This window comes from Salmo salar, chromosome ssa27 (genome assembly GCF_905237065.1).
Source record: "Salmo salar chromosome ssa27, Ssal_v3.1, whole genome shotgun sequence".
NCBI lineage: Eukaryota > Metazoa > Chordata > Actinopteri > Salmoniformes > Salmonidae > Salmo > Salmo salar.
In genome coordinates this window covers 40,499,299-40,522,531 of record NC_059468.1, presented here as the reverse complement: position 1 = coordinate 40,522,531, position 23,233 = coordinate 40,499,299, and the positions used below count along the sequence as shown (strand labels likewise).

General features: G+C 44.3%; 1 protein-coding gene across 4 annotated transcripts in view; it reads left to right on the top strand.

Moving 5' to 3' along the window:
• The first annotated feature begins 468 nt into the window (after positions 1-468).
• Positions 469-23,233, top strand: part of trit1 (tRNA isopentenyltransferase 1) — a 61,632-nt gene continuing 38,867 nt past the window's right edge. For all 4 annotated transcript variants that reach the window (XM_045709514.1, XM_045709512.1, XM_045709515.1 and 1 more), the window contains exon 1: positions 469-673. In XM_045709514.1, coding sequence (XP_045565470.1) covers positions 515-673 — 159 coding nt within the window. In that variant the 5' untranslated portion in view covers positions 469-514. The remainder of the gene's footprint in view (positions 674-23,233) is intronic.

Here is a 23,233-nt window from a genome sequence, read left to right as displayed (position 1 = left end):
TAAAATCAACACCTGTGTGAGTAAGGGTGAAAACTACTCCCACTCTTCAATGGCCGTTTCCATGGAAACATCTCGGCCTCATTGCCATAGCAACAAGTATCTAAAGTTACTATGGCTCTACTCCCCCCAGTTTCTATAGTAACCCTTACGAGATCGATTTGCAGGGAGAAGCCGTTCCCTTTAGTAAAGTAAATCAAGAACAGAAAATACAGCCTATTATTATTATTGGTATATAAACGACACTACATTGATAAAAATGTAGTGTTGTCTTTGTCCACATAACAGCCTAATGTCTTTTGGATGCAGGCTTTTATAAACAAGTTTACATTTAGGTGAGATACATATTGAGGTTAGTGTACTATTTTTCTAAAGTATTGTGGACCAAAATACCTTCCGTCTTCACTCGACCTTTTTTTAATCAACCCCGGTGCCATGGGAACCTCTTGCCGTTGCCTAGTTACAGAGCCCGTCTCATATCCGGTCTCAGTTCAGCTGGGAACGACGGCAAAGCAACATGGCGGCGCCCGTGCGAAGCTTGCAGTGTGCTCTGAAAAAAAGTATTGTACCACCGTTAGTCGTGATTTTAGGAGCAACCGGTACTGGGAAGTCTAAACTGGCGATTGAAATCGGGAAACGACGTCAGGGAGAGATAATCAGTGCTGATTCCATGCAGGTAAGAGGACACAAGCACCGTGGATTTTTCACCACGCCATGATGTGACATACTGTGTGCTAGGACTCAAACCTCGTTCTCTCCAAATGCCCTATATTTATGTCAAGTGAACTACTTTTATCAGATTTCAGGCGTATTTCAGAACTGACTTACCTTATAAATGCTGTCCAACTTGTTCTTGGTTTGCGTGTTTTTGAAGCTAACGTTAGTTAGGCCGTCATTGAAAATAAGAATTTGTTTTTTAACTGACTTGCCTAGTTTAAATAAAGGTTATGTAAAAAATAAAGTTAACTCGCCCAAGCCAGTATACAGAATTTAACATTTAAATAAATGTAGCCTATTTATTCATTACTACATTTAGCTAACATATAGTTAATTTAGAGATTCTTACCTTTGCCTCGATTTGGCAGTCACGGCCAGATCATCATGGCACTTCAAGTTTTTTTGGGGGGGGTAAATAAAGGCGAATATGATATATTTTCACATTTACCCGTTTGACCTCTAGGTTTCTAGGTATTATGACTCGTACAGTGGTACTCTATTGGAATCAGCTGGCGAGTCAAGAGGGAAAATTGGAAGGGGGGCCGAGGTTGGGAACTGGGTCTCTCCTCCCATGAGCATGCGTCCCTGCAACAGCAACCAAACGATCATAGCGGTAACGAAATAATACGCAGTATCAATTGGATGGGTTCAACGTTCACCTTCTGTTCAATAAATCCAACGTATGCACCACACTGCCTCTGCGACGCGATGCCGCAAGGCAAACGCAGCGTTCCATTGATAATTAACCTACTTCTGGTGTAAAGATACGATCGGTGTGATTGAGACGTGATATCCTTCCAATTCTCACTCATAGATACAATACCTAGCTATATAGACACCCAAGTGAATTCAGGCAAAATACCCACAGCATGTTGGGTACTGAACTTCGAAGGTTGCTAACTTTATTTTTATTTTACCTTTATTTATCCAGGTAGGCCAGTTGAGAACAAGTTCTCATTTACAACTGCGACCTGGCCAAGATAAAGCAAAGCAGTGCGACACAAACAACAACAGAGTTACACATGGAATAAACAAACGTACAGTCAATAACACAATAGAAAAAGTCTATATACAGTGTGTTCAAATGGCGTGAGGAGGTAAGGCAATAAATAGGCCATAGTAGTGAAGTAATTACAATTTAGCAAATTAACACTGGAGTGATAGATGTGCAGATGATGATGTGCAAGTAGAAATACTGGTGTGCAAAAAAGTAAATTAAAAACAATATGGGGATGAGGTAGGTAGGTTGGATGGGCTATTTAGATGGGCTGTGTACAGCTGCAGCGATCGGTAAGCTGATCTGATAGCTGATGCTTAAAGTTAGTGAGGGAGATATAAGTCTCCAACTTAAGCACATTTTTTGTTGTTGCAATTCGTTCCAGTCGTTGGCAGCAGAGAACTGTAAGGAAAGGCGGCCGAAGGAGGCGTTGGCTTTGGGGATGACCAGTGAAATATACCTGCTGGAGCGCGTGCTACGGGTGGGTGTTGCTATGGTGACCAGTGAGCTGAGATAAGGCGGAGCTTTACTGAGCAAAGGCTAATAGATGACCTGGAGCCAGTGGGTTTGGCGAAGAATATGTAGCGAGGGCCAGCCAACGAGAGCATACAGGTCATAGTGGTGGGTAGTATATGGGGCTTTGGTGAAAAAACGGATGGCACTGTGATAGACTGCATCCAGTTTGCTGAGTAGAGTGTTGGAGGCTATTTTGTAAATGACATGGCTGAAGTCAAGGAACGGTAGGATAGTCCGTTTTATGAGGGTGTTTTTGGCAGCGTGAGTGAATGAGGCTATGTTGCGAAATAGGAAGCCAATTCTAGATTTAGTTTTGGATTGGAGATGTTTAATATGAGTCTGGAAGGAGAGTTTACAGTCTAGCCAGACACCTAGGTATTTGTAGTTGTCCACATTTTCTAAGTCAGAACCGTCCAGAGTAGTGATGCTAGGCGGGTGGGTGCGGGCAGCAATCGGTGGAAAAGCATGCATTTAGTTTTACTAGCGTTTTAAGAGCAGTTGGAGGCCACGGAAGGAGAGTTGTATGGCATTGAAGCTCGTTTGGAGGTTTAACCTGTTGGGTCTAGGGGGCAGCATTTGCACGTCTGGATAAAAAAAATGTACCCGATTTAATCTGGTTACTAATCCTACCCAGTAACTAGAATATGCATATACTTATTATATATGGATAGAAAACACTCTAAAGTTTCCAAAACTGTTTGAATGGTGTCTGTGAGTATAACAGAACTCATTTGGCAGGCAAAACCCTGAGACATTTTCTGACAGGAAGTGGATACCTGATGTGTTGTATTGACTTTAAACCTATCCCATTGAAAAACACAGGGGTTTAGGAATATTTTGGCACTTCCTATTGCTTCCACTAGATGTCACCAGCCTTTACAAAGTGTTTTGAGTCTTCTGGAGGGAGATCTGACCGAACAAGAGCCATGGAACGGTGATGTCCCATTAGACACCTGGCGCGCTACTTCATGTTGGGTACCCTCGTTCCAATACGTTATAAAAGGCTATGCATTCGTCCACCTTGAATATTATTCATGTTCTGGTTAAAAAGGCCCTAATGATTTATGCTATACAACGTTTGACATGTTTGAACGAACGGAAATATATTTTTTCCCCTCGTTCATGACGAGAAGTCCGGCTGGCTTACATCATGTGCTAACGAGACGGAGATTTTTGGACATAAATGATGAGCTTTTTTGAACAAAACTACATTCGTTATGGACCTGTGATACCTGGAAGTGACATCTGATGAAGAGAATCAAAGGTAATGGATTATTTACATAGTATTTTCGATTTTAGATCTCCCCAACATGACGTCTAGTCTGTATCGCAACGCGTATTTTTCTGGGCACAGTGCTCAGATTATTGCAAAGTGTGATTTCCCAGTAAGGTTATTTTTAAATCTGGCAAGTTGATTGCGTTCAAAAGATGTAAATCTATAATTCTTTAAATGACAATATAATATTTTACCAATGTTTTCTAATTTTAATTATTTAATTTGTGACGCTGACTTGACTGCCGGTTATTGGAGGGAAACGATTTCCTCAACATCAATGCCATAGTAAAACGCTGTTTTTGTATATAAATATGAACTTGATAGAACTAAAAATGCATGCATTGTCTAACATAATGTCCTAGGAGTGTCATCTGATGGAGATTGTAAAAGGTTAGTGTATCATTTTAGCTGGTTTTATGGTTTTGGTGACCCTGTCTTTGACTTGACAAAACATTACACACAACTCTTGTAAATGTACTGTCCTAACATACTCTAAATTTATGCTTTCGCCGTAAAACCTTTTTGAAATCGTAAAACGTGGTTAGATTAAGGAGATGTTTATCTTTCAAATGGTGTAACATAGTTGTATTTTTGAAAAATTTGAATTTTGACATTTATTTGGATTCAAATTTGCCGCTCTTGAAATGCACCTGCTGTTGATGGAGTGCACCACAGGTGGCACGCTAGCGTCCCACCTAGCCCCAAGAGGTTAACACAGTGTCCAAAGAAGGGCCAGATGTATACAGAATGGTGTCGTCTGCGTAGAGGTGGATCAGGGAATCACCCGCATTAAGAGCGACATCGTTGACATATACTGAGAAAAGACTCGGCCCGAGAATTGAACCCTGTGGTACCCCCATAGACTGCCAGAGGTCCGAACAACAAAGTTCAGTGTGTCAAATCAGAGGGCCTATCTGAAAAGTAGTTGGTGAACCAGGCGAGGCAGTCATTTGAGAAACCAAGGCTGTTGAGTCTGCCGATAAGAATGCAGTGATTGACAGAGTCGAAAGCCTTGGCCAGGTCGATGAATACGGCAGCACAGTACTGTCTTTTATCGATGGCGGTTATGATATCATTTAGTACCTTGAGCGTGGCTGAGGTGCACCCGTGGCCAGCTCGGAAACCGGATTGCATACCGGAGAAGGTACTGTGGGATTCGAAATGGTCAGTGATCTGTTTGATAACTTGGCTTTTGAATACTTTAGAAAGGCAGGGTAGAATAGATATAGGTCTGTAGCAGTTTGGGTCTAGAGTGTCTCCCCCTTTGAAGAGGGGGATGACTGCGGCAGCTTTCAAATCTTTAGGGATCTTGGACGATACGAAGGAGAGGTTGAATAGACTGGTAATTGAGGTTGCAACAATGGCGGCGGATAATTTTAGAAAGAGAGGGTCTAGATTGTCTAGCCCAGCTGATTTGTACGGGACCAGGTTTTGCAGCTCTTTCAGAACATCTGCTATCTGGATTTGGGTGAAGGAGAAGCTGGGGAAGCTTGGGCGAGTAGCTGCGGGGGGTGCGGAGCTGCTGGCCGGGGTTGGGGTAGCCAGGAGGAAAGCATGGCCAGCCGTAGAGAAATGCTTATTGAAATTCTCGATTATCATGGATTTATCGGTGGTGACAGTGTTTCCTAGCCTCAGTGCAGTGGGCAGCTGGGAGGAGGTGCTCTTATTCTCCATGGACTTTACAGTGTCCCAAAAGTTTTTGGAGTTAGAGCTACAAGATGCAAATTTCTGTTTGAAAAAGCTTGCCTTTGCTTTCCTAACTGACTGCGTGTATTGGTTCCTGACTTTCCTGAAAAGTTGCATGTCGCGGGGACTATTCGATGCTAATGCAGTCCACCACAGGATGTTTTTGTGCTGGTCGAGGGCAGTCAGGTCTGGAGAGAACCAAGGGCTATATCTGTTCTTAGTTCTACATTTTTTGAAAGGGCCATGCTTATTTAAGATGGTGAGGAAATTACTTTTAAAGAATGACCAGGCATCCTCTACTGACGGGATGAGGTCAATATCCTTCCAGGATACCCGGGCCAGGTCGATTAGAAAGGCCTGCTCGCTGAAGTGTTTTAGGGAGCGTTTGACAGTGATGAGGGGTGGTCGTTTGACCGCGGATGCAGGCAATGAGGAGTAGGATAAGGGTACGGCTAAAGGTTATCACAACTGTTCGTCTAGTGCGTTGGGGACAGAGAATAAAAGGAGCAGATTTCTGGGCGTGGTAGGATAGATTCAGGGCATAATGTACAGACAGGGGTAGGGTGGGATGCGGCTACTACATTTTCTAGTTCGGGCCATCTGCTTTTCTTCCCTCTGAAAGCTTTAGTTGTCTTTTTGCACTGAGTCAATTCCTCACGCTGCTGTTTCCAACGTCTTATCATCGACTCATTAAGACCAAGCTCCCGTGCAGCAGCTCTATTTCCTTTTCCAACAGCCAGATCAATCGCCTTCAACTTGAAAGCTGCATCATATGCATTTCTCCGTGTCTTTGCCATGATGAGGGTAACAAAACGACTACTGTAATCAGAATGATGGGAAGTTTGAGCGCGCTCGATTTAATTTAAACAAAAAAGTTGTTTGACCTTAACCCGTTCGGCAATTTCATTGGTCTAATGAAAGCTTCATGCCGCCAATAAACTGAGCATGTCACAGAATGTGTTTTTTTGGAGAGAAAAAAATTGAAAGCGGGAAAAATCCATATATTAGCCGCGTCATTGTTTAAGCCGCGAGGGAAGCGTGGGAAAAAAGTTGCGGCTTATTCTCCAGTATGGAGAAAAAATTTAAATAAAAAAATGTATGAAATGTATGTATGTTGATTGGGAGAGCTAGCTAAGACAACAACGGGTAAGACAACAATAATAATAAGAAAGGAGAGGTTCCTGCAGATGCAGTCATGCTCCGAATTGCGGGCCGCAATTGCACCCTACCATTCTGGTTCCATCCCATAATGGCTGCAGAGGCTACTGCTAGCTAGCATGAGAGGAAAAGGGCAGTTATCTGAAAAGGAAAAAGCAACATTTCAATCTCAATGTAATCAGTTCTGGATCAAGGTCAAATTTTGAGTATATTACCGACCCCGTATCTCACGCCGGCTTCACAGTGTCGTAATGTAACCATGATTACGTTCCATCCCCAGTACAGCTAACAAGCGTAACAGTGGGGTCAGAATCTTCTGGCTACCCTCTTGAAGCACCACTACCCTCTCTCTCATTTTGGGTGCATTCTCCTTGTGATTGAGATGTAGTGTTGTAGCCGCGCCCCCCCCTCTCCCCAGGTCAGTGTGTGTGACCATCCCAGCCACCTTCTGTGTGACCCCCCCGGTTACCACGGCAACAGAGCCTGAGAACTCTAGGTGGGCGGGTTAGGGGGCTGTGTGTGAGTAAGTGGTGTAGAGTGCGTGGGAGTTTTGTTGTCATGTTGTCACATAGTGTCTCTCTCGCACACACACACACACACACACACACACACACACACACACACACACACACACGCAACAGTTTGTGTTTTGTACACAGATGTTGATGTGGATTCCCTGGGAGTTTCTCATTTTGTTTCTGATCTTATCTCTGTCATCTCAAAAAGCATCAATAGAGGACGGATGGTTTTAAAATGTAATAAATAAATTATTAATAATATATTTTACCTTTTATTATTTAGTTAGGCAAGTCAGTTAAGAACAAATTCCTATTTTACAATGACGGCCTACCCCGGCCAAACCCGTATCTATGCAAAAGAACACAACGTGCTGCTGCTAAGCAGCGCTCCTTGACTGAGCCATTTCCACGGTTATAACAACGCCCACCGTGGACATTTTCCCGACGAATAACTTTTACCCCAAATTCAATAACCGTCACAGCTTGGGCTGGGAATCGCCAGGGACCTCGATATGTTATCACCATACTTAGGTGTCTTATGTATTGTGATTCTCGCGATTCAATACCGTGAATGCTCACCATATGTCTGCTGCAAAGGGACGAGAGAGAGAGAGAGAGAGAGAGAGAGAGACATGATCTTGATCAGTCGTGGAAATAAAAAGCGCTGAAAACAACATGTTTACAAAGAAGATGGGGTGGCAGGTAGCCTAGTGGTTAGAGCGTTGGGCCAGTAACCGAAAGGTTTCTAGATCGAATCCCCGAGTTGACAAGGTAAAAAATCTGTCGTTCTGCCCCCCTGAACAAGGCAGTTTATCCATTGGTCCCCTATAGGCCGTTCATTGAATATAAGAATTTGTTCTTAACTGACTTGTCTAGTTAAAAAAAACAAGTTATTAAGTTCTGGTGCAGCCAATTAACACAACAAAGTATATTGTGACATTGTCAAAACGATATGATGTATTGTCAAAAATAATATCCCGATATGTAACTATTGATTATTATTATTATTTCCCCCTCCCATCACTAGCCACAGCCCTAATGACGGCTCACACCTTTAGCCTCAGGACCTGAAGTATTCAGTTCATCTGGACTTGATGACCTTTACTCAGTCTTTATACACCACTCCTTCACTCATTAATGCAATGGTTCTTCTATTTCTCTCCTTCACACACACACACTCTCTCCCCCCCCACACACACACACACACACACACACACTCTCTCCCCCCCACACACACAAACACACACACACACTCTCTCCCCACACACACAAACACACACACACCCCCCACACACACACACACACACACACACACACACACACACACACACACACCCTCTCCCCCCCACACACAAACCACACACACACTCTCCCTCTCTCTCACACACACACACTCTCTCTCCCTCTCTCTCACACACACACACTCTCTCCCCCCCCCACACACATACACACTCTCTCTCCCTCTCACACACACACACGCTCTCTCCCCCCCACACACACACACACACCCACTCTCTCTCTCACTCTCTCACACACACGCTCCTTGTGTCCTTGAGAATGTGTTGGTCCGTAGGGAGTTGTCAGTGTTCCAGCAGCTGAGGTCACCTGGTACAGCTAACTGGGTTACTGTAATAACTGGGTTACTGTAATAACTGGGTTACTGTAATCTACTAGGTCTACTATCACACCTGGCAGGAAACGTGCTGCGGCTGGCCCAGCGGGCAGGAAACGCGCTGCGGCTGGCCCAGCGGGCAGGAAACGCCCTCGGGCTGGCCCAGCGGGCAGGAAACGCCCTCGAGCTGGCCCAGCGGGCAGGAAGCGCGCTGGCGGCTGGCCCAGCGGCATGCCCTCTCTGTGTGTGTGGTAGAGAGAATAGTTTACCTCGTACAGCAGAAACACACTGGCCTAGTTGCGGTCATGTGAGAGACAGGGTCTGTCTGTGAAAGAGAGAGGGAGACAGTCGAAGTAGAGAAGCCTGCTATTATGCCAAGCGGCTTATTTAGCAAAGCCTGGATCTGTCCTCTATCTAGGCCTAGCTGCCAGTGGGTGAATGGTTATGTGGGTGAATGGTTGTTTGTGTGTGTCTGTGAATGGGGGGTGTGTGTGTGTGTGTGTGACTAGATGGAAGTTTATATTGTTCCAAGGAGAGAATTTCTTCCCACAGTCTGCCACTCCCGTTGTCTCCCACAGGACCCAGTATCTCCCCTAACTCTCCCCCAGGACCCAGTCTCTCTCTCCCCCAGGACCCAGTCTCTCTCTCCCCCAGGACCCAGTCTCTCTCTCCCCCAGGACCCAGTCTCTCTCTCCCCCAGGACCCAGTCTCTCTCTCCCCCAGGACCCAGTCTCTCTCTCCCCCAGGACCCAGTCTCTCTCTCCCCCAGGACCCAGTCTCTCTCTCAAACCTCCGAGGTGCCTTATTGCTATCATAAACTGGTTACCAAACGTAATTAGAAGAGTCAAAATAAATGTTTTGTCATACCCGTGGTATACGGTCTGATATACCACTACTGTCAGCCAATAAGCATTCAGGACTCAAACCAACCCTTTGTATAATCTGTCTTGCAGTGTAGGCCTAGTTACTGTGCAGGAAGATATTACAACTGACAGGACTGTAGCGTTAGACGAGTAGTAGAGACAGACACTGGTGGAACAAGGCAGTTTAATGTTTCAGGAATTCACGATTCAGTCAAATGAACAAGGTGTGTTTGTGTGTTTAGGGCTCACGTTGAAATCACTATTTATATGTGCAGTAGCCATATTGAAAGAGATTTTAAACCAAATGAAATGTTAATCGCCACACGCTTCATAAACAACCGGTGTAGTAGACTAACAGTGATGATGCTTACTGACAGAGAGGAGGGTATGGGGTTTCATCATTGTCCCTCCCCACTAGAGGTCGACTGATTATGATTTTTCAACGCCGATACCGATTATTGGAGGACCCAGAAAATCCGATACCGATTAATCGGCCGATTATTTGTTTGTAATAATGACAATTACAACAATACTGAATGAACACTTATTTTAACTTAATACATCAATAAAATCAATTTAGCCTCAAATAAATAATGAAACATGTTGAATTTGGTTTAAATAATGCAAAAAAAATTGTGTTAGAGAAGAAAGTAAAAGTGTGCCATGTAAAAAAGCTAACGTTTAAGTTCCTTGCTCAGAACATGAGAACATATGAAAGCTGGTGGTTCCTTTTAACATGAGTCTTCAATATTCCCAGGTAAGAGGTTTTAGGTTGTCGTTATTATAGGAATTATAGGACTGTTTCTCTCTATACGATTTGTATTTCATATACCTTTGACTATTGGATGACTATTGGATGTTGTTATAGGCACTTTAGTATTGCCAGTGTAACAGTATAGCTTCCGTCCCTCTCCTCGCTCCTATCTGGGCTCGAACCAGGAACACATCGACAACGGCCACCTTCGAAGCAGCGTTACCCATGCAGAGCAAGGGGAAACAACCACTCCAAGTCTCAGAGCGAGTGACGTTTGAAACGTTATTAGCGCGCACCCGCTAACTAGCTAGCCATTTCACATCGGTTACACCAGCCTAATCTTGGGAGTTGATAGGCTTGAAGGGGTGGGTATAATTTGTGGAAAGTTCCAACAGGAATCTGTTCCAAAAAAACGTAAAGTAAAAGGTTGCCAACCAACAACGCATACAAAGTAGCTACGCATACAAACCTAGCTAACTAGCTGACTAGCTAACCGCTAGAATAGGCATCAACTCACCACGTAGCTTATTCTTAATGTTTGTCCATAGGCAGCCAGAGTGAGGACAGACATTTTTCGGAATAAACGTGATGAGTGAAAAACGCAATGAAATGGACAACTCCCTACCTGGTATCTTATTCTGCCGCTATACAACTTTGTATGCATTGTTTTTTGGCAACCTTGTTATTTACAAAGTTTTTGGAATAGATTCCTGTTGGAACGTTCCACAAATTATACCCACCCGGCTTGTAGTCATAAACAGCTTGAAGCACAGCGAAGAGCTGCTGGCAAAACGCACGAAAGTGCTGTTTGAATGAATGCTTACGAGCCTGCTAGTGCCTACCACCGCTCAGTCAGACTGCTCTATGAAATATCAAATCATAGACTTAATTATAACATAATAACACACAGAAATACGAGCCTTAGGTCATTAATATGGTCGAATCCGGAAACTATCATCTCGAAAACAAAACGTTTATTCTTTCAGTGAAATACGGAACCGTTCCATATTTTATCTAACGGGTGGCATCCCTATGTCTAAATATTCCTGTTACATTGCACAACCTTCAATGTTATGTCATAATTACGTAAAATTCTGGCAAATTAGTTCGCAACAAGCCAGGCGGCCCAAACTGTTGCATATACCCTGACTGCGTGCAATGAACGCTAGAGATGTGACAGAATTTCATGTTAGCAGATAATATTAACGAAATATGCAGGTTTAAAAATATATACTTGTGTATTGATTTTAAAGAAAGGCATTGATGTTTATGGTTAGGTACATTGGTGCAACGACAGTCCTTTTTTCACAAATGCGCTTGTTAAATCACCACCCGTTTGTCGAAGTAGGCTGTGATTCGATGAGAAATGAACAGGCACCGCATCGATTATATGCAACGCAGGACACGCTAGATAAACTAGTAATATCATCAACCATGTGTAGTTAACTAGTGATTATGTTAAGATTGATTGTTTTTTATAAGATAAGTTTAATGCTAGCTAGCAACTTACCTTGGCTTCTTGCTGCCCTCGCGTAACAGGTAGTCAGCCTGCCACGCAGGCTCCTCGTGGAGTGCAATGTAAGGCAGGTGGTTAGAGCGTTGGACTAGTAACCGAAGGTTTCAAAAACGAATCCCCCCTGAACAAGGCAGTTAACCCCCGTTCCTAGGCCGTCATTGAAAATAAGAATGTGTTCTTAATCTAACTTGCCTAGTTAAATAAAGGTGTAAAAAAAATCTGCAAATCGGTGGCCAAAAATACCGATTGTTATGAAAACTTGAAATCGGCCCTAATTAATCGGCCATTCCGATTAATCGGTCGACCTCTACTCTCCACAGTAGGGGGATCTCCCAAGGTGCCTGAGGCACAAGCTAGAAGGACCGAGCATCGTTCGTTTTTTGTGTGTGTGTGTGTGTGTGTGTGTGACAACCAACCCCTCAGGCATAACCATGTGATAACTGTGTGTGTGGTCCATGGACTGTTACTGACCCCACTATTGGTCAGGATAACGTAAAGGGAAACTTAACCGCTAGAATCTATTGGGGATGTTTTCCCAGTCTCCCTACATCATTATGAGGGATGAGGTGTTTCAGACATACACAACCAGTCAAACGTTTGGACACACCTACTCATTCCAGGGTTTTTCTTTATTTTTATTTTTTTCTACATTGTAGAATAATAGTGAAGACATCAAAACTATGAAATAACACACATGGAATCATGTAGTAGCCAAAAAAGTGTTAAACAGATCAAAATATAGTTTTATATTTGAGATTCTTCAAAGTAGCCACCCTTTGCCTTGATGACAGCTTTGCACACACTTTGCATTCTCTCAACCAGCTTCATCTGGAATGCTTTTCCAACATTCTTGAAGGAGTTCCCACATACGCTGAGCACTTGTTGGACTCTGCGGTCCAACTCATCCCAAACAATCTCTCGGGGGATTGTGGAGGCCAGGTCGTCTGGTGCAGGACTCCATCACTCTCCTTCTTGGTCACATAGCACTTAAACAGCATGGAGGTGTGTTGCGTCATTGTCCTGATGGGAAAACAAATTATAGTCCAGCTCTAGGAAGAGTTTTGGTGGTTCTGAACTTCTTCCATTTAAGAATGATGGAGGCCATAGTTCTTGGGGACCTTCAATGCTGCAGAAATGTTGATACCCTTCCCCAGATCTGTACCTCGACACAATCCTACTACTTCTCTCTGTAGGTGATGGCTTTGTTATGGAAGGTTTGGGAATCGCTTACCTTTTAGGTGGTTGTAGAATTTAACGGCTCTTTTCTGGATTTTGATAATTAGGTGTCTAGTCCTAATGCTGCTCTGCAGGCATTATTTGGTGTCTTACATTGTACACGGAGTATGTTTTTGCAGAATTCTGCATGCTGAGTCTCAATTTGATGTTTTTCCCATTTTGTGAGTTCTTGGTTGATGAGCGGACCCCAGACCTCACAACCATAAAGGGCAATGGGTTCTATGACTGGTTCAAGCATTTTTAGCCAGATCCTAATTGGTATGTCGAATTTGATGTTCCTTTTGATGGCATAGAGGGCCCTTCTTGCCTTGTCTCTCAGCTCGTCCACAGCTTTGTGGAAGTTACCTGTGGTGCTGATGTTTAGGCCGAGGTATGTATAGTTTTATGTGTGCTCGAGGGCAACGGTGTCTAGATGGAATTTGTATTTGTGGTCCTTGCAACTGGACCTTTTTTGGAACACCATTATTTTTGTCTTACTGAGATTTACTTTCAGGGCCCAGGTCTGGCAGAATCTATGCAGAAGATCTAGGTGCTGCTGCAGACCCTCCTTGGTTGGTGACAGAAGCACCAGATCATCAGCAAACAGTAGACATTTGACTTCAGATTCTAGTAGGGTGAAGCCGGGTGCTGCAGACTGTTCTAGTGCCCTCGCCAATTCATTGATATATATATGTGTATGTATGTGTATGTATGTATATATGTGTATGTGTATATGTATGTATGTATGTATGTGTGTATATATATATGTATATCTTTCTTCATAGTAAAGATGTTTTTTTGTGCCAATTTTAAACGCACACTTGTTATTTTTGTAGAGCGATTTGATAATGGTTTTCCCCCAACACCACTTTACATCAATTTGTATAGCAGACCCTCAGGCCAAATTGAGTCAAAGGCTTTTTTGAAATCAGGCAAAGTCTTCTCAAGCTTTATTATGTTTTGTTTTGTTTGTTTGTCAATTAGGGTGTTCAGGGTGAATACGTGGTCTGTCGTACGATAATTTGGTAAAAAGCCAATTTGACATTTGCTCAGTACATTGTTTTCGCTGAGGAAATGTACGAGTCTGCTGTTAATGATAATGCAGAGGATTTTCCCAAGGTTGCTGTTGACGCATATCCCACGGTAGTTATTGAGGTCAAATTTGTCTCCACTTTTGTGGATTAGGGTGATCAGTCCTTGGTTCCAAATATTGGGGAAGATGCCAGAGCCAAGGTTGATGTTAGAGTTTAAGTATAGCCAATTGGAATTTGTGTTCTGAATATTTGATCATTTCTTTTAGGATACCACCCACTAGAGGTTGACCGATCAATCGGCATGGCCGATTTTAATTAGGGCCCATTTCAAGTTTTCATATCAATCGGTAATCGGCATTTTTGGACGCAGATTACATTGCGTTCCACGAGGAAACTGCGTGGCAGGCTGACCACCTGGGCAGCAAGGAGCCAAGGTAAGTTGATAGCTAGCATTAAACTTAGCTTATAAAAAAAAAAGATAAATACATTTTAACAATCACTAGTTAACTACACATGGTTGATGATATTACTGGGTTAACTAGCTTGTACTGAGTTGCATATAATCATTGCGGTGCCTGGTAATTTATCATCGAATCACAGCCTACTTCGCCAAACGGGTGATATAACAAAAACGCATTCGCGAAAAAGCACTAATGTACCTAACCATAAACATCAATGCCTTTCTTAAAATAAATACACAGAAGAATATTATTTTTTAAACCTGCATATTTAGTTAAGAAATTAATGTTAGCAGGCAATATTAAATATTTATATTAAATAAAGAAATAAATAAAATTGGGCGATTTTTATTTTATTTTGTATTTTTTTATTTTTTTATTTTTGTATTTTTTTTTAAATCGTGTAGTTTTTTTTTTTTTTTGGTCCTCCAATAATCGGTATCGTCGTTGAAAATCATAATCGGTCGACCTCAACCGTCAACACCACGGGTCTGTTTGGGTTGGAGGGTTTGTATTTTGTCCTGTAGTTCATTCAAGGTAATTGAATAATCCAGTGGGTTCAGGTCTTTAATTGTTGATTCTAAGATTTGTATTTTATCATGTACATGTTTTTGCTCTTTGTTCTTTGTTATAGAGCCAAAAAGATTGGAGAAGTGGTTTATCCACACATCTCCATTTTGGATAGATAACTCTTTGTGTTTGTTTAGTGTTTTCCAATTTTCCCAGAAGTGGTTATATTCTTTAATTACATTGAGCTGATTTCTGACGTGCTGTTCCTTCTTTCTCCGTAGTGTATTTCTGTATTGTTTTAGTGATTCACCATAGTGAAGGCGTAGACTCGGGTTTTCTGGGTCTCTAGGTTTTTGGTTGGACAGGTTTCTCAATTTCTTTCTGAGGTTTTTGCATTCTTCATCAAACCATTTGTCATAGTTGTTCATTTTCTTAGGTTGTCTGCTTGTAATTGTTAGATTTGATAGGGAAGTTGAAAGGTCAAATGTGCTGTTGAGGTTTTCTACTGCCAAGTTTCCTCCTTCACTATTACAGTTTTTTTCCAGGAAGTTGTCTTAAAGGGGATTCAACCGTTGACCTATGTACAGAACCAATTAGTGACAGAGCTGCAGGAGTCACCTGTTCTTTGTTGGTTGTTTTGTCATAGCTGTCTACGGGGGAATACGATCTCTCTTTCTCTCTTCCCGCCTCTCTCTCTCTTCCCGCCTCTCTCTCTCTTCCCGCCTCTTTCTCTCTTCCCGCCTCTTTCTCTCTTCCCGCCTTGCTCTTTCTTGTTTTCTTTCCGTGTGTGTGTGTGTGTGTGTGTGTGTGTGTGTGTGTGTGTGTGGAGCTGCTGTGTGGTGTGGAGTCGGGAGGCTTTAGTATACAAAGTCTGAACACTGAGATCATTGTCTGGACACATACTGGTCTGGGTTGAGCATAACCCCGCTTTGGTGAGCATAACCCCGCTTTGGTGAGCATAACCCCAACCCCACTTTGTCGAGCATAACCCCGCTTTGTTCAGCATAACCCCAACCCCACTTTGGGGGCAGTGATCTTAGTCTCTCTCTATTCGTGTTATTGACATGACAAGTGAAATGAGTTAAATTACAAGGCTCAACTTCTTTTGTTGTTGTTGCCACTTCTGTTGTCCAAAAGCTCAAGTCACTTGTCCCAATGATGATTTGAAAATGGTGTTGTGTGATGCAAGGAACCACTTTCCCATTTAACTATTACCACACAGAGAATCAGACAAAACATTATAATCTCTGTCTGGAACTGGGCCTTATGGACACCGGTAGCTAGGCCTACTTCACATTATGGCTCTAGACTGACTAATAAGTGAGACAGGAAACGGAGCTATTTCATCTACCATGGTCAGGAAATCCATTATGGATGTTTTGATGTGCAACATGTCAAAATTGGATCCAGAATGATCAGATACATTATTTAGTCTTTTTTTTCTTTTTTCTTATGAGATTAATTTGCCTTCATCTTGTCTGTGAATATTGGTTTCGGTTATATGCTCTGTATCAGGATGCATCGTTCCCTTGAGAGAGAGAGAGAGAGGTGACGTTAATACTGCTAAATAGTTCATTACCGAGAACTAGCCAGACTAGGCTACACGATGTCATTATTTATAGGCTAGCTAAATGTAATCAGAGATCTGTTTTAAAAATGATAGGCTAAATGTAATCAGAGATCTGTTTTAAAATGATGAGACGCTCTCGGCTCGGCTCAAACAATGGCAGTCGTTGTCCCGGAAGGCAGGCGACCAAGCGTAGGTCCAAAATAAGGCCATTTTTTAAATTTATTTTTTAAATGCATTGTTAAATTACTTATATTGATGACAACAGTGATAATACGGTGGTGGTGGTGGAAATGGAATTAACATTAACAACAACAACAATATATGAATGAGAATAGTAACTAAAAGCAATATTAGTAGGCCAGTCTCAACAGGACAAGCGATGGCATGGTGTGAAAGCTCTCCCTCTCTCCCTGATGCAGATCTACTTAACTCACTGAGACCGGCTGCTAGGAAAGACACACACACACACACACACACACACACACACACACACACACACACACACACTCTCTCTCTCTGAGAAACACACAAACTCTGAGCACACAGGACTCCATCTTTGTTCTGTCTCTCTCTCTCTGTCTCTCTGTCTCTCTCTGTTTTCTATGCAACAGTCTTTTTGTAACGCTGTTCATTTTACACTATTATTAGTAAGGAAATCCTTACAGTGAACTTGAGTTGTTGGAAATGGATGAGACGGAACAGAGAACTTACTGTATTTCCTCTTTTTGAAATAGAAGTTGTTGAATCCTGGATGACTGTCATTTGTAACAAGTTTCGGAAAATTATTTTTGGGGAGCATTTCTAAGATACAATAAATAATTTGGTGCATATTTCAGAATTTTTCCATCCAATATGCTTTATGTTTTAAATATATTATACTTCCCAAGTTAATTTTTTTATTTTTACCTTTTATTTAACGAGGCAAGTCAGTTAAGAACAAATTGTTATTTTACAATGACAATGTTCCACCGGCATTCTGCGCCCTATCCAAACTTTTTATTAGCACAAAGGATACAAGAACGTAATCAAGACGACTAGCTTGATTTAAGCCTCCTCCATTTACAGTGCCTTCCGGAAGTTTTCCGACCCCTTCACTTTTCCCACATTTTGTTACATTACAGCTAGGGATGCACGATACATCGGTGAACATATCGTCCGATATTAGCTAAAAATGCCAGCATCGGTATTGGCCGATGTCTAGTTTAACCCCCGATGTAAAAGCTGACAGTTGAAGTCGGAAGTTTACATACACTGAAGCAAAATACATTTAAACTCCGTTTTTTTCACAATTCCTGACGTTTAATCCTAGTACAAATTCCCTGTTTTAGGTCAGTTAGGATCACCACTTTATTTTAAGAATGTGAAATGTCAGAATAATAGTAGAGACAATGATTTATTTCAGCTTTTATTTCTTTCATCACATTCCTAGTGGGTCAGAAGTTGACATACACTCAATTAATATTTGGTAGCGTTGCCTTTAAATTGTTTAACTTGGGTCAAACGTTTCAGGTAGCCTTCCACAAGCTTCCCACAATAAGTTGGGTGAATTTTGGCCCATTCCTCCTGACAGAGCTGGTGTAACTGAGTCAGGTTTGTAGGCCTCCTTGCTCGCACATGCTTTTTCAATTCTGCCCACAATTTTTCTTTAGAATTGAGGTCAGGGCTTTGTAATGGCCACTCCAATACCTTGACTTTGTTGTCCTTAAGCCATTTTGCCACAACTTTGGAAGTATGCTTGGAGTCATTGTCCATTTGGAAGACCCATTTGCGACCAAGCTTGAACTTCCTGACTGATGTCTTGAGATGTTGCTTCAATATATCCACAATTTTCCTACCTCATGATGCCATATATTTCGTGAAGTGCACCAGTCCCTCCTGCAGCAAAGCACACCCTCAACATGATGCTGCCACCTCCATGCTTCACGTTTGGGATGGTGTTCTTCGGCTTGCAAGCCTCCCCCTTTTTCCTCCAAACATAACGATGGTCATTATGGCCAAACAGTTCTATTTTTATTTAATCAGACCAGAGGACATTTCTCCAAAAAGTACCATCTTTGTCCCCATGTGCAGTTGCAAACCGTAGTCTGGCTTTTTTTATAGCTGTTTTGGAGCAGTGGCTTATTCCTTGCTGAGCGTCCTAGCAGGGCGCACATTTGACCAGCTGACTTGTTGGAAAGGTGGCATGTTGAAAGTCACTGAGATCTTCAGAAAGGCCAATTTACTGCCAATGTTTGTCTATAGAGATTGCATGGCTGTGTGCTCAATTTTATACTCCTTTCTGCAACCGGTTTGTCTGAAATAGCCGAATCCACAAATTTGAAGTGGTGTTCACAATTTATATATATATATATATATATATACTATTAAACATACTGTAGACGTCTCTAAGTAGTCTTCCAGGTTTCCCGTTCCAACATCCCAGAAGGGATTGTTGTCCCTGATACTATCATATAAGGGATGCCTTTAGCGTCCTAAAGCACACCTTCACCCGCCGATTGGCGTTGCCCAAGTAAGAAATTTGTACTGTCCCATAAACCAATGTTCCAATGCCGTCGCCCCTCAAGTGCCCCGCCAAAACCCATATATGCCTATGAGAGGAGCCTCCTATCAAAACATAAGACAAATGAAATGGAGACATAAATGAGATTAGTGGTGAGGCCTTCATTTAGTTACGGAGCCCGATCTGTTATCTCAAATACGTCAAACACACCACTAATAGATCTCTGCTCGGTCTACTTACAACCTTTCCCTCGTTCTTCCTCTCCTCCTTCCTCTCTCCTTCTCCCTGTCTTATTGGCTGTCTCTCCTGGGACTAGTTGTCCTCATTTAGTAGAGATTCAATCAGAAGGACTTGAACACACACACACACACACACAGGCAGGCAGCTGTTGGGGATTAGGCTGGTCTTATTCAGTAGCTGAAGATACAAACCCACCACAGCATAGAATAGGATAGAACAGACTAGTTCAAATTAAGGAGAGAGAGCTGGGTGGAAAAGCAGTTTCATGTTTATTGGGATGAGTCTTAACTAGTTAAAAGGTTAGTTATTTATATATATATATATATATATATATATATATATATATACACACAAGTTAAGAACAAATTCTTATTTACAATGACGGCCTACCAAAAGGCCTCGTGTGGGGGTTGGGATCAAAAAATGTAAAAAATAAATATTAGACAAATCACAGGACAAGAGAGACGACACGACATAAAGAGACCCAAGACGGCGTCATGGTAACAACAACATGGTAGCAGCTCAAAACGCGGTACATACTAGAGATGAAACTTTATGAACATTTCATATCACGATTATAGTGACCAAAATTATCACGGTTATCTGTGTTATGTCTTATCTGTATTTGTGTTATCTGTATTATCGCAGTATATTTCAAACGTGCTGGAAATGTTCAAAAAGTATTGATACCCTGAAATCATTTCACCAAAGTTTTACATTGAAAACCAACATACAACAAATACAATTAGCAGCACTATGCACTTTTTGTGTGCGTAAATATTAAAATGTGGCCATGGGATTGAAATGTAAAAAACGTTTTCCCCTGCGAGTGGAAACGACGTGACCGCTGGCACTGAACTCTCTGATGGAACGCTGGTTGCTGGGATGCACAAAAGCTTCCTGGCAACCCTGGCCAGGTGAGGCAGCTCTGATGCATGGCCCCTCCACCAGTGGATCCTGTTCTGCTGGAATGGATGGGGTCCCTCCACCAGTGGATCCTGTTCTGCTGGAATGGATGGGGTCCCTCCACCAGTGGATCCTGTTCTGCTGGAATGGATTGGGCCCCTCCACCAGTGGATCCTGTTCTGCTGGAATGGATGGGGTCCCTCCACCAGTGGATCCTGTTCTGCTGGAATGGATGGGGCCCCTCCACCAGTGGATCCTGTTCTGCTGGAATGGATGGGGCCCCTCCACCAGTGGATCCTGTTCTGCTGGAATGGATGGGGCCCCTCCACCAGTGGATCCTGTTCTGCTGGAATGGATGGGGCCCCTCCACCAGTGGATCCTGTTCTGCTGGAATGGATGGGGCCCCTCCATCACACCAGTGGATCCTGTTCTGCTGGAATGGATGGGGTCCCTCCACCAGTGGATCCTGTTCTGCTGGAATGGATGGGGCCCCTCCACCAGTGGATCCTGTTCTGCTGGAATGGATGGGGCCCCTCCACCAGTGGATCCTGTTCTGCTGGAATGGATGGGGCCCCTCCACCCCACCAGTGGATCCTGTTCTGCTGGAATGGATGGGGCCCCTCCACCAGTGGATCCTGTTCTGCTGGAATGGATGGGCCCCTCCACCAGTGGATCCTGTTCTGCTGGAATGGATGGGGCCCCTCCACCAGTGGATCCTGTTCTGCTGGAATGGATGGGGCCCCTCCACCCCACCAGTGGATCCTGTTCTGCTGGAATGGATGGGGCCCCTCCACCCCACCAGTGGATCCTGTTCTGCTGGAATGGATGGGGCCCCTCCATCACACCAGTGGATCCTGTTCTGCTGGAATGGATGGGGCCCCTCCATCACACCAGTGGATCCTGTTCTGCTGGAATGGATGGGCCCCTCCACCAGTGGATCCTGTTCTGCTGGAATGGATGGGGCCCCTCCACCCCACCAGTGGATCCTGTTCTGCTGGAATGGATGGGGTCCCTCCACCAGTGGATCCTGTTCTGCTGGAATGGATGGGGCCCCTCCATCACACCAGTGGATCCTGTTCTGCTGGAATGGATGGGGCCCCTCCATCACACCAGTGGATCCTGTTCTGCTGGAATGGATGGGCCCCTCCACCAGTGGATCCTGTTCTGCTGGAATGGATGGGGCCCCTCCACCAGTGGATCCTGTTCTGCTGGAATGGATGGGGCCCCTCCACCAGTGGATCCTGTTCTGCTGGAATGGATGGGGCCCCTCCACCAGTGGATCCTGTTCTGCTGGAATGGGTGGGCCCCTCCACCCCACCAGTGGATCCTGTTCTGCTGGAATGGGTGGGCCCCTCCACCCCACCAGTGGATCCTGTTCTGCTGGAATGGATGGGGCCCCTCCACCAGTGGATCCCGTTCTGCTGGAATGGATGGGGCCCCTCCACCACACCAGTGGATCCTGTTCTGCTGGAATGGATGGGGCCCCTCCACCACACCAGTGGATCCTGTTCTGCTGGAATGGATGGGGCCCCTCCACCACACCAGTGGATCCTGTTCTGCTGGAATGGATGGGGCCCCTCCACCCCACCAGTGGATCCCGTTCTGCTGGAATGGATGGGGCCCCTCCACCCCACCAGTGGATCCCGTTCTGCTGGAATGGATGGGGCCCCTCCACCCCACCAGTGGATCCCGTTCTGCTGGAATGGGTGGGGCCCCTCCACCCCACCAGTGGATCCCGTTCTGCTGGAATGGGTGGGGCCCCTCCACCCCACCAGTGGATCCCGTTCTGCTGGAATGGGTGGGCCCCTCCACCCCACCAGTGGATCCCGTTCTGCTGGAATGGGTGGGGCCCCTCCACCCCACCAGTGGATCCCGTTCTGCTGGAATGGGTGGGGTCCCTCCACCAGTGGATCCCGTTCTGCTGGAATGGGTGGGCCCCTCCACCCCACCAGTGGATCCCGTTCTGCTGGAATGGATGGGGCCCCTCCACCCCACCAGTGGATCCTGTTCTGCTGGAATGGATGGGGCCCCCCCACCCCACCAGTGGATCCCGTTCTGCTGGAATGGATGGGGCCCCTCCACCCCAGCAGTGGATCCCGTTCTGCTGGAATGGATGGGGCCCCTCCACCCCACCAGTGGATCCCGTTCTGCTGGAATGGATGGGGCCCCTCCACCCCACCAGTGGATCCCGTTCTGCTGGAATGGATGGGGCCCCTCCACCCCACCAGTGGATCCTGTTCTGCTGGAATGGATGGGGTCCCTCCACCAGTGGATCCTGTTCTGCTGGAATGGATGGGGCCCCTCCACCAGTGGATCCTGTTCTGCTGGAATGGAGTGTTGCTAACTTTGGTTGATGCTGGACAGTATTTACCGTCAGTTTTTCAAAACCGTACTAAAATCAAACGCGGTTTTAATGATAATTAACATTTGAAACGGTAATAATAACCGTTGGGTATTTTATTGTGGAAACCGGTGACCTTTTCATCACAGACAACAGCACAAAGGGCAAGAAGGTAGAGACAACAATACATCACGCAAAGCAGCCAGAAATGTCAGTAAGAGTGTCCGTGATTGAGTCTTTTAATGAAGAGATTGAGATAAAACTCTCCAGTTTGAGTGTTTGTTGAGCTCGTTCCAGTCGCTAACTGAAAAGAGGAGCGACCCAGGGATATGTGTGCTTTGGGGACCTTTTAACAGAATGTGACTGGCAGAACGGGTGTTGTATGTGGAGGATGAAGGCTGCAGTAGATATCTCAGATAGGGGGGAGTGAGGCCTAAGAGGATTTTATAAATAAGCGTCAACCAGTGGGTCTTGCGACAGGTATACAGAGATGACCAGTGTACAGTTTACTACAAATACCTAGGTGTCTGGTTAGACTGTAAACTCTCCTTCCAGACTTATATTAAGCATCTCCAATCCAAAATTAAATCTAGAATTGGCTTCCTATTTCACAACAAAGCCTCCTTCAATCATGCCGCCAAACATACCCTCGTAAAACTGACTATCCTACTGATCCTTGACTTCGGCGATGTCATTTACAAAATAGCCTCCAACACCCTAGTCAGCGAACTGGGTGTAGTCTATCACAGTGCCATCCGTTTTGTCACCAAAGCCCCATATACTACCCACCACTGCGACCTATATGCGCGTGTTGGCTGGCCCTCACTACATATTCGTCGCCAAACCCAC